Below are 16589 nucleotides of genomic sequence, written 5' to 3' on the forward strand. Positions count from 1 at the left end.
AGTCTAGTCTATAGTCTAGTCTATAGTCTAGTCTATAGTCTAGTCTATAGTCTAGTCTATAGTCTAGTCTATAGTCTAGTCTATAGTCTAGTCTATAGTCTATTTTGTTGTATAGATAGCTAGCACTATAGTCTATACTATAAATAACACTATATTCTGGACTATAAATAGCGCTATAGTCTGGACTATAGATAGCACTATAGTCTGATCTATAGAAACCACTATAGTCTTCACTGTAGATACCACTATAGTCTGGATAAGACTATAACCTGGACTATATACAGGACTATAGTCTAGACTATAGATAGTACTATAGTCTGGACTATAGATAGCACTATAATCTGGACTATAGATAGCACTATAGTGTAGACTATAGATAGGACTAAAGTATAGACTTTAGTCTAGTCAATTGTCTAGTCTATAGTATAAACTTTAGTCTGTAGTGTGTATTAATAACTAAGTTTTTAATGGGATATTCACAAACATTGCACAATCATACCTTTGATTTGCACTGATACCATTGGCATTGTTGGGGCGCCACCTTGACGTTTTGGCAGTGTTGTTGCTGTTGATGTTTCTGTTGTTGCAGTTTTAAGTACTTCTGCTCCTGTTGGTAGTGATGATGATGCAGATGCCACATTGTTAGATCTCTTAAAACGTTGTATGTTAGCTTGAGTGCCACTTAGAAATGTTTTAAGAGGGATCATCTCCTCCTCCTGCGCCTCATCGACATTAACATTATTATCTGCATCATGCTTGTTTTTGCTTCTGATGTTGTTGTGTTTATCAACAACATCTTTTGTTGTTGCCTCTGTTTCTGTAGCTGTTGTACGATACTGTAGATGCACCAATTTAACGGAACGTTCTATTATATAAATGTGAAGAGAAGGGTGAGGAATAGTATTAGTAAATGCAAAAAAGTGCTATCATTTTAAACAGACTAGAATACGTCTTTGATGTTCTTTTCTTTTGTGTTTTTTTTTTTTTTTGTCTTTTTTCTTTATAGAATCGTGCATATTGAATTCCTATTAAATACAAAGTTTAAGGTTGTTGTTTGTCTGATGTGGTCTGTTATTGGTTTGATATCTAGCTTAGCCTGGTCTTGTCTGGTTAGGGGCATACGTTGTTGGTTTTTTGTGCCAAGAAAATAAACATTTACTACAAATTGCAATTTCATAAAATAGCAAAAGAAAACTCAAAGTCAGTTGGTTTAAAAGTTTTAATAAAAATTAAACTAAAAGAGATCAACCAACTTAAGTTCAAGTTTATTTGTAAAGTAAATTTCTAAGAATAAATTAAATTAAACTATGAATTTAATAAATTTAAGTAAATTGAACGAAAATATTTATTGTGGTTTCACCCAAATTTCATCATTTCACTGATTGATTGATTATTTGATTAATTTACTATTGTTATAGATTTAATAATTTATTACATTAAACAGAAGTTTGTACCCGGCATTGCACTTGGTTTTTGAAGTTTTTTAATTAAGTGTATTTTAATGAAGTTACAAGGAATTGTAGGCTTTCAACTAGTAACATTTGACTTTGTTATGCTCAAGATTTTTGACTATTCTACAGCTAAGACCATTGACTACTCAAGAGCAGTGACCATTCTTTAATCAAGTCATTATTCTATAGTCCTTTGCTTATTTTATAGTTAGGATCTTTGACCAGTTTATAATCAAAATCATTGTCTAGTCTATAGTCATGATCCTATTTTATAGTAAAGATCATTGACTACTCTATAGTCAAAATCATTGACTATTCTATATTCAATATCATTGACTATTCTTTATTCAAGATCATTGACTACTCTATAGTAAAGATCTTTATCTATCAAGATCATTGGTTAGTCTTAAATCGAGGTATTTGACTAGTTTGTAGTCAGGATCATAGTCAAAATCCGTGACTAGTCTATAGTCAAGTTCCTATTCTATAATACAGGGCATTGACTATATTCTATACTCAAGATCATTGTATTCTATAGCCAAGATCATTGGCAATTTTATAGTCAAGATCATTGTCTTCTATAGTCAAGATCATTGATTATTTTCTATCTCAGACTACTGATTATTCTATAAACAAGATCATAGACTTTTCTGTAGTATAGATCATTGAGTATTCTATATTCAATATCATAGAATAATCTATATTCAAGGTCATTGGATATATATTCAATATCATTGACTATTCTATAGTCAAGATCATTGACAATTCTATAGTCAAGATCATTGACTATTCTATAGTCATGATCATTGACTATTCTATAGTCAAGATCATTGACTATTATATAGTCAAGATCATTGACTATTATATAGTCAAGATCATTGACTATTTTATAGTCAAGATCATTCACTATTCTATAGTCAAGATCATTAACTATTCTATAGACAAGATTATTGACTATTCTATAGTCAAGATCATTGACTATTCTATAGTCAAGATCATTGACTATTCTATAGTCAAGATCATTGACTATTCTATAGTCAAGATCATTGACTATTTCTATAGTCAAGATCATTGACTATTCTATAGTCAAGATCGTTCACTATTCTAAAGTCAAGATCATTGACTATTCTATAGTCAAGATCATTGACTATTCTATAGTCAAACTATAGTCAAGATCATTGACTTTTCTATATTCAATATCATTGAGTACTATATCCAAGGTCATTAACTATTCTATATGTAAGATCATTGACTATTCTTTAGTTAAGATCACTGACTATTCTTTAGTTAAGATCACTGACTATTCTATTTCCAAGATCAATGTCTATGCTATAGTCAAGATCAGTGACTATTCTATAGTCAAGATCACAGGCTATCTATCGTCTATATATAATATAATAATCCAAGACTAACCGGGCGTGATCTTCTGAAACTAACAAACATAGTAAATGTCATTGTATTCTATAGTCTGCAATATGTTGTATTCTTTATATAGCCGAAACTAACCGGAGTGTGATCTTCTGAAAATAACAAATTAACAAACAGTTTCTTTTGCATACATATAAAATTATCCAAGTGTTTTACATGTTATTTAATATGCCCGTGGTATGTTGCAACAATGATTTCTATTGCAAAATTTATTTTTAAATTGCAAGTGTCAGTACTATTGTAAGCAATGTTGTACATATTGATTTCTATTCTAAGTAATTGAGTTAATAATCATAAAACTAATTTTTATAAAATTTCAAAAATTAACTTACTTTTTCTTGATTTCCCAAATATTAAATCTTTTTCATGATCTTCCAAATGATCTAGTAAATTAGTTTCATCAATCTGCAAAAAAAATAAATAAAAAAAAAAATATTAAAAAAATAATTGGTTTATAGAAAATTTTATGTGAATCAAATCGTCTACTAATAATAATGAAAATTACCAAAGGAAAAAAACATTAATTTATTTTGACGAAAGTTAAAAAAAACCTCAACAATCCAAGCAACGCACATACATACATACCATTTAAAACATAAAAAACCATCACTTTCACTTCAATCTTTGTGTCAAAATCTAAAGCTAATACTGCTCTTATTTCAATTTAAAAAAATTTTCCTACAAGACAAATTTTCTCTAAAAAAACAATTAGTAAAAAAAAAAATACAATAACATAAAAAATTTTAACCGCTGAAAAACGTTTTACAAAAAAATTTACCTTGGTTCCATAAACTCCAGAAAATTTACATAAATTTAAAAATTTCCTAAGAAACTTAGTTGTTAATTAAACACTCTATAGTTTTATTTTAAATATATATGTGTTTTAGTAAATAATACGATTATGAGTTGAAAATAATAAAAACGAAAATATTTATGAATAGAGTACATGATTTTTGTTGAGGGGTCGGTTGATGGGAGAGAAAAGCTCACGCTTATGCGTATTTAATTTAACCATGCATAAATCTATTTTATTATATCAACCATGCATTTATTTTAAAACTATAGAGCTGGTGTAGTTGTTGTTGAACATACTACCTGAATGTACAACTCCTCCTCTATGGCACCACACTATGCTAGACTCTGTTGATACTTGGATTTTACATTTTCAAACATATGTAAATTGTTGGGGTATTAGGGGGGTACAATTTAAGTAATTTTCAGAATATATATACCTAATTTGAGATTAAGTAAAGACTAGACTATAGATTCTAGACGCTAGACCATACAACAAAAAATAGACTAGACTATAGACTAGACTGTAGGCTAGACTATAGACTAGACTATAGACTAGACTATAGACTAGACTACAGACTAGACTATAGACTAGACTATAGACTAGACTATAGACTAGACTATAGACTAGACTATAGACTAGACTATAGACTAGACTATAGACTAGACTATAGACTAGACTATAGACTAGACTATAGACTAGACTATAGACTAGACTATAGACTAGACTATAGACTAGACTATAGACTAGACTATAGTCTAGTCTATAGACTAGACTAAAAATTTGACTATAGTCTAGACTATAGATTTGACTATAGACTAGACTAAACTATTGACTAGACAACACTAAGGAATAGTCGATATTCGTTTCTATAGTATAGTCTATATCCTGAACTATCAAATATTGTGTATTATGAGGTATCATATATAAATGTTTTGCTGGGAAGTACTGCTTTAAATTTATTCCTCTGTATAGCTTATGGTTTTTGCACTTTTTTGTCTATTATTTTTATTGTTCTTTTGTTTTTGCTAGAGTTTTTGTAATTTGTACTGTTTTTTTTTACATTTTATTAAGATACAATTTAATGTTTAACATTTTGACCTCTATTCTTGTATTGTGGGGCGGAATTTTTAAAATATTTATAAAAAATTTTCATTTTTTATAGTTTCGTTTCTTAGTTTGTAGAAATAATTAGCATTGAATTTTTGTTCAAGTTTAAGTAAATTTAAATATCTGCTAACGGTGAGATTTTTTTTAGCAAGCTACAGTGGAGATGTTTTTAAGAAGTTGTGGAAGAAAAAGTGGTATTTGTTGAATGTTTATACGGGTCGTTTAAGATCACATCTCTAATGTGCAAATATCTATTAATTCTGAAGTAAAGTAGAATATTAAGCTTGTGAACAGTTTTTCAAAACATTAGGGCCCAAGGTTTGTGTTTAATCCACTGACCCTGTATGCAACATAACTTGCTGCTGTAGCAAAAACAATTAATACAAATCAAAAGTACGCTCTAGTACCTTCACAACATCTCTAACTCTTTATGTTTTGCCAATGAGCTGGAAATTTATTACAAAAAAAAAAAAAAATGGTTTGCGGTCAATGCATTTCAATTGCATTTGCATTTTATATGAAAGCAAAAGACCAAGCAATCAAGCAAACGATCAACCATCTACTAGATATTCATTTACAACATTTAAAGTTTTAAAATGATTTTTAAATGCTGTAGTCTATTGAAATCTTATTTTTTTCATTTTGAATTTTCTCAACAGATAACGAACACTTTGTCAATTTAAAACTACAGCAAACACCAAAATTAATTGACGATTCATTTGTATTCATACGACGCTATGCCAATTCATCGCAACTAATAGAGAATTCACATAAATTAGTGACTAGATTGGAGAAATGTTTCTATCACAATGAAAACTCAGCACTTGACCTTTGCGATGAGGAAAATGTGGTAGGTTTTTTTTCTTAGTTCGCTTAAAGACGGAAGTAGAAGAGAAAATTTGTTAATTTATTTGATATATATTTTTTTTTGTAGCGTGGTGTTTTCCATCACAATAATACCGATTTTATTATACATCCTTTACCCGAAAGATTCGGTAATAATTCTCATATTATTTTGGAATCTGAAAGAGAGGTTTTCGATACCTCTTGGCGAAATTCTACACTGCTAGATGAAAATATACAATTTGAACCGGATGAAGAGGATTTTAATGATTTAAATTTAGAATTACCCAGCAATGATGAAATGGCTACCATGAGATCCACCAGAAATATTGAAAGAGATTCGGAATATAGCAGTAGTATACATCACAAAACACATCATCATCAACATCAGTTACCCCTTAATTTACGCTTTAAACCCAGACATCATCATCAGCATAATCATCAACAACAACAGCATCATTATCATCACAAAACATCCTCAGCTAGAGGTCATCACAAGCATCACCATTTATATCCCGAAGAATCTCAGTCTTTTAAACGCTACAAACGCTATATACACTCTGCCAGTCAATACTCTAATATTCCTGATGTTTTACACATTGAAACGGCCATTTTTGTGGATATAGATTTATACAAACATATGGCGAAAAACTTTCCCAAAGACACCAGTTCACATTTGATACGTTTCGTTTTGGCCATGATCAATGGTGTTCAATTGTTGTATCATCATCCTTCATTGGGTAAACGTGTGAATTTTGTTTTGAAACGTTTGGAAATTTTAGAAAAAGATCCTCCAGAATTGCGAAGATCTAGTGATATTGATATATATTTAAGTAATTTTTGTAAATGGCAAAATGATTTAAATCCCTCAGAGCATACGGGTTTAAGATTTGATCATGCAGTTATATTGACAGGTGAGTAAAAGATCGGGAGTTTGTTTTGTAAAGTATTGCCTTTTATAAAATTAATTGATCTCACTGAAAAAAAAAACTAAAGTACCGGATTCATTTTAATTTATAAAAAAATTTTTCCAAAAGATTTCTCTTAGAGCAATTTTATCAGTTTTGTTTTTTTTTTAATTCATTATTTCCATTATATTGTTTTTTTTATTGATTTTTTCAAGGTCTTGATTTGTATGTGGTGGGTAAAAATGGTAAAGTGATCAGTCAAGTTGTTGGTCTCGCACCAGTGGCTGGCATGTGTATACCAACATCATCGTGCACCATCAATGAGGGCAAACACTTTGAAAGTGTTTTTGTTGTGGCCCATGAAATTGGACATAAGTAGGTTAAATACAATAACAACAATTGCAAAACAATTACAGCTACAATAATTTATGATCATATGTTTGCTCTGTACGATTTTACAGTTTAGGTATGCGTCACGATACAATGGAACAGAGCTGTGATCCCACATCACATATAATGTCACCCACATTGGGGAGTGGTAAAATAACCTGGTCACAGTGTTCGAGAGCATCGTTAAATAAATTTTTGGAGTAAGTTTTTTTTTTTGGCTTTTATATTTTTTTTAGTCGAGACCATAGTCCAGAGTCTATTGTCTAGACTATAGTCTAGTGTATAATCCAGATTATAGTAAAATCTTATAGATTATAGTCCTATCTATGGGACCATCTTTAAGTCCTATATATAGACAGACTATAGTCCTATTTATAGTCTACACTATAGTGCAGATTATAGTGTTATCTATAGTCCAGACTATAGTCCAGACTATAGTCCAGACTATAGTCCTATCTATAGTCCAGCCTATAGTCCAGACTATAGTCCTATCTATAGTCCAGACTATAGTCCAGACTATAGTCCAGACTATAGTCCAGACTATAGTCCAGACTATAGTGCAGACTATAGTCCAGACTATAGTCCTATCTATAGTCCAGCCTATAGTCCAGACTATAGTCCTATCTATAGTCCAGACTATAGTCCAGACTATCGTCCAGACTATAGTCCTATCTATAGTCCAGACTATAGTCCAGACTATAGTCCAGACTATAGTCCAGACTATAGTCCAGACTATAGTCCAGACTATAGTCCAGACTATAGTCCAGACTATAGTCCAGACTATAGTCCAGACTATAGTCCAGACTATAGTCCAGTCTATAGTCCAGACTATAGTCCAGACTATAGTCCCATCTATAGTCCCATCTATAGTCCTATCTATAGTCCAGACTAAAGTCCAGACTATAGTCTTATCTATCTTATCCTATCTATAGTCCTATCTATAGTCCAGACTAAAGTAATATCTATAGTCCTATCTATAGTCCAGACTAGAGTCCTATCTGTAGTCCAGGCTAGAGTCCTTTCTATAGTCCGGACTATAGTCCTTTATATAGTCCAGACTTTAGTCCTTTCAATAGTACATACTATAGTCCAATCTACACTTATATCTAAAGTCCAAACTATAGTCCTATCTATAGTCCAGGTTATAGTCTTATCTATAGTCAAGTCTGTAGTCCAGACTATAGTGCTATCTATTGCCAAGACAATAGCGCTATCTATAGTCCAGACTATAGCGCTATCTATAGTCCAGACTATAGCGCTATCTATAGTCCAGACTATAGCTCTATCTATAGTCCAGACTATAGCGCTGTCTATAGTCCAGACTATAGTGCTATCTATAGTCCATTGCCAAGACAATAGCGCTATCTATAGTCCAGACTATAGCGCTATCTATAGTCCAGACTATAGCGCTATCTACAGTCCAGACTATAGCGCTATCTATAGTCCAGACTATAGCGCTATCTATAGTCCAGACTATAGTGCTATCTATAGTCCAGACTATAGTGCTATCTATAGTCCAGACTATAGTGCTATCTATAGTCCAGACTATAGTGCTATCTATCTATAATCCATACTATAGTCCCATCTGCAATTCCATCTGTAGTCTAACTATAGTCACATCCATAGTTCAGACAATAGTCCAGACTGTAGTCGCATCTATATTCCAGATTATTATCCCATCTATCTATCAGTTAAGACTATAGTCCCACCTATAGTCCAAACTATAGTCTTATCTATACTCAAGACTATATTTCCATCTAAAGTTCAGACTATAGTCTAGTGTAAGAAGTCTAGACGATAGTCGATTGTAAAGTACAGATCCTAATTTGATTTCTCTATAAGATTAAAACAGGCCAAATGTTTGTTTAATGTGGGTGAGTTTAAACATAATCTGGATCATTCGGCTGATGGTATATTGCCAGGAGAACGTTTCGATGCCAATCATCAGTGTATGTTGAAATATGGCAAAGACTCTAATCGAGCCAAAAGTCAATCTTTAGCTGATATATGTCGAGATTTACATTGTCAAAGAGATCGTTATACTTGGACCTCACATCCGGCTTTAGAAGGAACCTCTTGTGGGGATAATAATGTAAGTTAAGTGATAAAAAAACAAATTATATAGTTTATTAATGTGTTTTTGTAATTTTAGTGGTGCCGCAGTGGTTTTTGTGTGGTTAAACGTCCCGAGACTTTGACATCAGCCAAACAAACTGCCGGACTAGCTAAAGCTAATTTCGATAAAACTAGCTTTTTGGAAACCTCTAAAGTGGGACATTTATTGCATGAATACCAAAAGGTAAAGACCAAATATATGATTTACAATTTTCCATGCTAAAGAGTTTTCTGCTTTTAGCCCTCTAGCAGCTGGAGTGAATGGAGTGAACCCAGCGCCTGTGATTCCAGTTGTCTTTATGGTCCTTCGAAACGTTTGCGTGAAGGTAGTACGGGCCTTAAAATACTCACCCGCAAATGCATAGACTATAAAAGACGTTGCATTGGTAGAGATCGAAAATTTGAAACCTGTGTTGCCAAACAGTGCTATAGTGTGCCAATCATAACAATTGAGGACTTTGCCAAACAGGTTTGCGAAAGAGCTCAAAAATTCGATATGGATTTAACGGGTGAGGGAGAGCAAATTGTGGGCAATATAGAGGAATCGTGTAAAGTTTATTGCAAGACTAAAGCGAATGGTACTAAATCGAGATCATGGACCTTTCCGGATGGTACTACTTGTCGTTCGAAACTCTATGGAAATGAAGATCCCTCCTATTGTATTCAAGGTAGATGTGAGAAATTCTCCTGCGATAATTCTACGGGAAATTATTATAAAATCGATGCAATATTTTGTAAGCGACAAGATAAATATGAACAGAATTCGGTGGAAAATGATACAATAAGGAGATCATCAAATCATTATAGTAATCATATACCGGCTGTGGCCCCGTACACCAGCTATGGGGAACGTAATGATAATAATAAATATCGTAATAATATCAATAGTAATTATTATGATCATGAAAGGGGTGTTAGCAATAGTGAACGCATTTATGGACCCACTACTATCCGCAGCAAATATGAAAATGGTGTGTAGCTATGCAATATTTTCCATTCTTAAGATAAATACTGATTTGTTATGTTTAAAATTACAGAAGTGGCTTTGCGACCTTTTCATGGTCAGTATTCGAATAATAATTCTTATAAACGTAAAACGGACAACTATTCACCTTGGAATAAATACAGTTATCATTTAAATGATCATGTACCGGCTGAATCTTCGCAACCAAAATCTTCTTCACTTGTCTCTTCAGTGCGTGCGGATAATGGTGATTGGATTGTTAAATCCGGTTGCCATTCCAGTTGTATGGTTAAATCTCGGGGTATCCAGGTGGTGGTAAATCGTGAAACAGGCATTCAAAATATTCAGCTGTGTACACATTCGGTTAAGGTAAGTATTTCTAATTTGTAGAAATATAAATAGACTAGACTATAGACTAGACTATAGATTAGACTATAGACTAGACTATAGACTAGACTATAGACTAGACTATAGACTAGACTATAGACTAGACTATAGACTAGACTATAGACTAGACTATAGACTAGACTATAGACTAGACTATAGACTATAGACTAGACTTTCGTATTTTGTCAAAAATACTCTTTCCTTATTCTAATTTATAAATATTTTGTACAACTTTTCTCTTACCAGCCTTGTGAACGCCTACAAACCCCCACTGAGTACGCAGATCACACCTGTTCACGGTATAAACTTAAAGTACGAGGGCTATCTGGTCATGGTATACAAATTGCGGCCAGTGTTGAAGATCCCGATCGTAGTTGTCGTGTTGGTTGTCAAGATGAATTTATACATCATCGTTTCTATTTAGTGAATGGTAATTATGGTCACTTCCCCCTGGGAACGAAATGTTCCCAAAACGAAGAACGTTATTGTGTTCAGGGTAAATGTTTGGAATTTGGTCCTGATAATATACCCCTAAAGCAATCTCATATCAGTTTAGCTCTGTTTCGTTCAAGACGTTCGTTAAAGAGAAACAGAAATAAACAACACGCAAGAAATAAGAGAAGTTTTCTTTTTTACGATCCCGTTAATATAACGGAAACGTTAACGCAAGAATTTATTAACAATATCGTTAACAGTATTATAACATTTGAAGAGAAACATTTAAAGGGTGAGTCGACAGTAAATGAATAATAAGAAAAAATTATAAAACAAATTATTTATTTTCATTTATAGATGATTCTCTTTTAAATGATCACATCGAATTTACAAATCCTATACATTATTCTATGGATGAACTGAATGAAAATTAATTTCTATTTATTAATTTGGAATATTTATTGATATTTTTCTAGTAATTTAAGGTTTTTAAACATATTTAGTTTTAAATCTATATACAATTAAACATATAAATATATTTTGTTGTTAAGACGTGATATTTTAGTTCATAACTAATTGAAACAAAGATGTAATATGTAGATAACAAAAAGAAAAAAATATATATATGCAGTAATAAATCAATATTATTTTGAAATGTCATGTTATTTAAGACCTTTTTGATTTTAAAACATTTTCATATAAAATTGCGATAACTTAACTTCGTTGACGCTATTATTGTGTTTTTATTTTAAGCGTTTAAATTCAGTGTTGGTAAGTTAATAGTTTTTAAATTCTTTACTTTGCTATGTTTTGCTTTTAATCGTTCATTTGTTGATTTATTCTATTATAGTGACACCCAAATGTTTTAGACTTGACTGCACGCTAACATAGAAATTCCATTAGACTAGAACATATTGTGCGATAGATACCTTCCTGATAGAACAATAACATTTGTTTTAAGACAGGGTATGGAGAAGTTATCTTTTAGTGAGTAAAGAAGTTTAGTGCAGTTTATAGTCTAGAAGTTTGGTCTAGTCTATAGTCTAGACCATAGACAAGATTATAGAAAATACTATAGACTAGACTATATACTAGACTATAGACTAGAATATAGACTAGACTTTAGACTAGACTATAGACTAGACTATAGACTAGAATATATACTAGGCTATAAACTAGACTAGGGACTATAGACTAGACTATGGACTATAGACTTGGCTATAGACTAGTCTATAGACTATACTACAGACTCAACTATAGACTAGATTATAGAATAGATTATGGACTAGACTATATACTACAGACTAGACTCGACTATGTACTAGACTATAGATTAGACTATAGACTAGACTATAAAATAGACTATAGACTAGACTATAAACTAGGCTAGACTATAGACCAGACTATAGACCAGACTGTAGACTAGACTATAGACTAAACTATAAACTAGACTATAGACTAGACTATAGACTAGACTATAGACTAGTCTATAGACTAGACTATAGACTAGAGTATATACTAGATTATAGACTATACTATAGACTAGAGTATAGACTAGATTATAGACTAGACTATAGACTAGAATATAGACTAGAATATAGACTAGACTATAGACTAGACTATAGACTAGACTATAGACTAGACTATAGACTAGACTATAGACTAGACTATAGACTAGACTATAGACTAGACTATAGACTAGACTATAGACTAGACTATAGACTAGACTATAGACTAGACTATAGACTAGACTATAGACTAGACTATAGACTAGACTATAGACTAGACTATTGACTAGACTATAGACTATATTGTAGACTATACTGTAGACTATACTGTAGACTAGACTATTGACTAGACTATGGACTATTCTGTAGACTATACTGTAGACTAGACTATTGACTAGACTATAAACTAGAGGATATAGCCTACACTGACTTTTATTATTATTAGTGTTCCCTGTCAATTACTAACTGCAAACCCTATACTCATTAAAAATTATAATGCGCCTGCGTACGTTTGTGGGAGTATGTATGAAAACAGCTACAGCCTACATACGTTATACAATACGGAAATTTTTGAGACTTAATTAGAATCGTTAACTAAACTAATATAACATGCCAACAAAAAGAAAAATTCTTATTCTTCTTTTTTTCGTTTTTGTTACACTTGTTGATCTAAGACATTTCTTTAACTGAAACTGAAGTAAAAAAGTTTACAGCTTGTTAGTAAAAGAAAAAAAAATAGAAGAAAGAAATGAACTTAATCATGGAAGCATAAAACAAAAATCTACAAACATTTTTGTTTTAATATTTTTAGATGTCGAAAAAACATCTAACAGTTAGCACTATGGCATGCAAATTTAATATATGTAAAATTGTATAGATATAGAATTTGTCGAGAATTCGTTAAATAAGGTTTTGGAAATTTATTTATCTAATGATTTTTTATTTCTTGTTAACTTTAAGATATATCGTATCGAAATTTCGCTTAATCATAGCTGAGTTGTTATATGTGTTATGTTAATGGGTTAAGATAACAAATATACAGTTTTATTTATAAAACTATATAGTATAAGATAGTTTTAAGCCATTGTGCAATTAAGTTTAAAGGCGGAACTAAACAATTCATTTTATTTAGGTTTCTTTTTAAGATGATTTTAAACAATATTATTATTTAGGTATAATTTTTTTTTTTTTTTTTTTTTTTTTTTTGTATAAAAATATATTAACATGTAAAACATATTTTCAAAATAATAATGTTTAAGGTCAATAACTCACACATTCTTATAAAAATTAAACAAAAGTGTCAACTTAATATTTACTAATTTTTGCAAAAAAATATCGGTAAAGATTTTTGCACAGAGTCAGCAATTCTTTTTTCTAAGATTTTTTTTTAATTTTTATACAAAAATTTTTTAAGACTTAAAATGCAGCATAACAACTGCAGTCTAAATTAATTCAATATTCTTTTGCATATTTTATAATTTTTTAATCTGACAGCTGCAAAAACAAACAGCATTCCTAAGATTCATCTCCTAAATTACTTAGAATCTTCAGAGAAGAATATCTTAAAAGAAACACATGTATAATTAAAATTTTCTTATTTTTCAATTGTAATTTTTTAAAAGTTTAATATTACTATTCAAATACATATGCACGTGTGTGTATTTCATTTTCTATTTATTTAAAATGAAACGTGATTTAAAATTTACAATTTAAAAGTGCAATGACATGTTGTCATTCTAAACCATCTGTTAAATTAAAAAAAATAAAAATAAAACAAACAAGAGCGCTGTAGTCGGCTGTGCTGAATCTTATATACCCTTCAATTTTATGGGCTTTGAAATGATTAAATTATATATTAATTGTACCCTACACCACTGCAGTGGAGTGGGTTATGCGTTTGTGCTGATGTTAGTAACACATACTAACCTGGCCTCCGGTAGGTGAGTGGTTAGTGTTCTCGTCTGGTAGACCGGAGGTGGTGGCTTCGATTCCCACCTGAGGCACTGGTTAAGCAGCGCACAACAGACTGATATAAGCCTAGGTGTATTTCTTTGGATTTCATGTATATATGTACATCCTCAAACTAACTAACTAGCTAACTAACTAACTAACTAACTAACTAACTAACTAACTAACTAACTAACTAACTAACTAACTAACTAAATAACTAACTAAATAACTAACTAAATAACTAACTAATTAACTAACTAACTAAATAACTAACTAACTAACTAACTAACTAACTAACTAACTAACTAACTAACTAACTAACTAACTAACTAACTAACTAACTAACTAACTAACTAACTAACTAACTAACTAACTAACTAACTAACATGTCTGTCTGTATTTCTGTCTTTCTTTCTGTATGTCCGGCTGTCCGCCTGTCAGTTTTTGTGTATATGTAAACTTTGTGCCCTCGCTAAGGTCTCAATTTTCAAGATAATTTGATGAAATTTGGCACATGCTCTTCTTTTAGTCCAATACGTTTGTGCTGATGTTTGTAACACCCACCTCGAAGTACATCAATCGGCTTGGTTTCACTTTCTAAGTCGATTTAGCTATGTCTGTCTGTCTGTCTGTCTGTCTGTCTGTCCGTCTGTCTATGTAAACCTTATGCCCATGGTCTCAATTTTCAAGTTAATTTGATAAAATTTGGCACATGCTCTTCTTTTGGTTCAAGAACGAACGTTTTTTTCACTTTGCCCCCATACAATCGTACCCCCGAACAGGGCGGGCTTATAATTACGTTTAATATTATATTATGCCAAAAAAAATCGCAAAACTTAGTTTTAGTCAATATTCACTTATAAACACTAACACTAATTCTACATAAATACTTGAAAGTAAACGTAAATTCTTCAACTATCATTTATAAGGAAAGAGGCCATATTTGCCCCTCTTGTAGAAAATCTCTTTATTTGTCAACAATAAGTTAAAATATTCCGGAATAAAGTTAAAGTTTTTTAAAATATAATCCATGCCTGGCTATACATTCACACATGTTTCTCAAAGTTTTTAATTTTTTTTATTTTGTAAATCTTGTTTCCATTCCTGATATGATCATGTCGTTGATGAGTTAGCCAAACTATAAAAACCCCATAATGTAGATTCATACTGAGTTTCGAGGAATCAACGATATAGTCGGAATTATTGGGATAGAGCTTATTCCAACTGGATTACCAACTGAAATATAGTAGATCCGACAAATCAACACCGAAAAGGTCTAACTCTCTTAAAAGTCATACATGCTCTACTGCAACTAGTACACCGGAGAAATAAATGCTTCAGTCGGCTGTTTTTCTATTCTTGCTTCCTTTAATCCTGTTTTCTTATATTAAAAACCATATCAACTGTTTGGGAATTATAAGAGATTCTGATGCGTTATATTACCCAGCAAAATCGTGCATTTAGCAAAGTTTTTACTAAGAAAGTATTGAGCTTATAACTACACTTTATAATCTAACCAAAAATGTTTAGAAAACACTGTATAATGAGTGGTAAAATATTAACAAAAAAAAATTGACAAACTAACATGCAATATTCTATTAAATATAATATTGCAAAAAAAGTTCATTAAACGTTATAGTTTATTTCTTACTATTTAATAAAAAAAAATATAAAAAAATCAATTATGTGAACATATGTGAACACACATTATGATGACGTTGACGCTTTAATGTCTAGGAACAAACAATTTAAGTTTTAATGGATCAAATTTATGGAAATTGTTTTGTTTTTGCAATTTTAGAAAATGTTTAGATGGCAAACTTTAACATTATTGACAAACAATTAAAAAACATTTGTGTAAAAAAAATTAATTTTAATAAAAAATTGAGTCATTGACTTGTTTAAGTAATTTATAGATTTTTATGCATTCAGCTAAAATTTTTGTAGTAAATTATTATTACAAATATCGTACGATCGATGATCAGCTTATGGTTGTTTTTACATTTTGTTTTCTGCTTTTCAGCAATAATTGTGGGTCAAGATTTTATAATTGTAAGATTACAAATTGGGTTTCAGATGGAAAAAAATGCAAGAAAGGGATTTATTTTAATAAATGGAGTTACACTTTTTTGGAAAAGAAATTTCTGAAAAAAGTGTGAGTGTGTCACAGCGCTAATATAAAAAAAATTGAAATAAGTATATCCTATCCTATCTATCTATCTATCTATCTATCTATCTATCTATCTATCTATCTATCTATCTATCTATCTATCTATCTATCTATCTATCTATCTATCTATCTATCTA

At 30.9% G+C, this 16589-nt stretch overlaps 2 protein-coding genes across 6 annotated transcripts in view; one reads left to right on the plus strand and one right to left on the minus strand.

Annotated features, from left to right (window-relative positions):
• Positions 1–461: 461 nt before the first annotated feature.
• Positions 462–16589, minus strand: part of LOC124420541 — a 26406-nt gene continuing 10278 nt past the window's right edge. For all 5 annotated transcript variants that reach the window (XM_046953722.1, XM_046953720.1, XM_046953721.1 and 2 more), the window contains exons 3-4: positions 3212–3284; positions 462–865 (exon numbers count right to left, since the gene is read on the minus strand). In XM_046953722.1, coding sequence (XP_046809678.1) covers positions 477–865; positions 3212–3284 — 462 coding nt within the window. In that variant the 3' untranslated portion in view covers positions 462–476. The remainder of the gene's footprint in view (positions 866–3211; positions 3285–16589) is intronic.
• On the plus strand, positions 5423–11479 carry LOC111682081 (A disintegrin and metalloproteinase with thrombospondin motifs 16). The gene is made up of 10 exons (XM_046953717.1): positions 5423–5632; positions 5717–6539; positions 6749–6908; positions 6995–7123; positions 8766–9015; positions 9076–9222; positions 9280–10009; positions 10076–10371; positions 10636–11116; positions 11182–11479. The coding sequence occupies exons 2-10, from the start codon at positions 5927–5929 to the stop codon at positions 11256–11258; spliced, it is 2883 nt and encodes a 960-aa protein (XP_046809673.1). The 5' UTR covers positions 5423–5632; positions 5717–5926; the 3' UTR covers positions 11259–11479.

This window comes from Lucilia cuprina, chromosome 6 (assembly GCF_022045245.1).
Source record: "Lucilia cuprina isolate Lc7/37 chromosome 6, ASM2204524v1, whole genome shotgun sequence".
Taxonomy (NCBI): domain Eukaryota; kingdom Metazoa; phylum Arthropoda; class Insecta; order Diptera; family Calliphoridae; genus Lucilia; species Lucilia cuprina.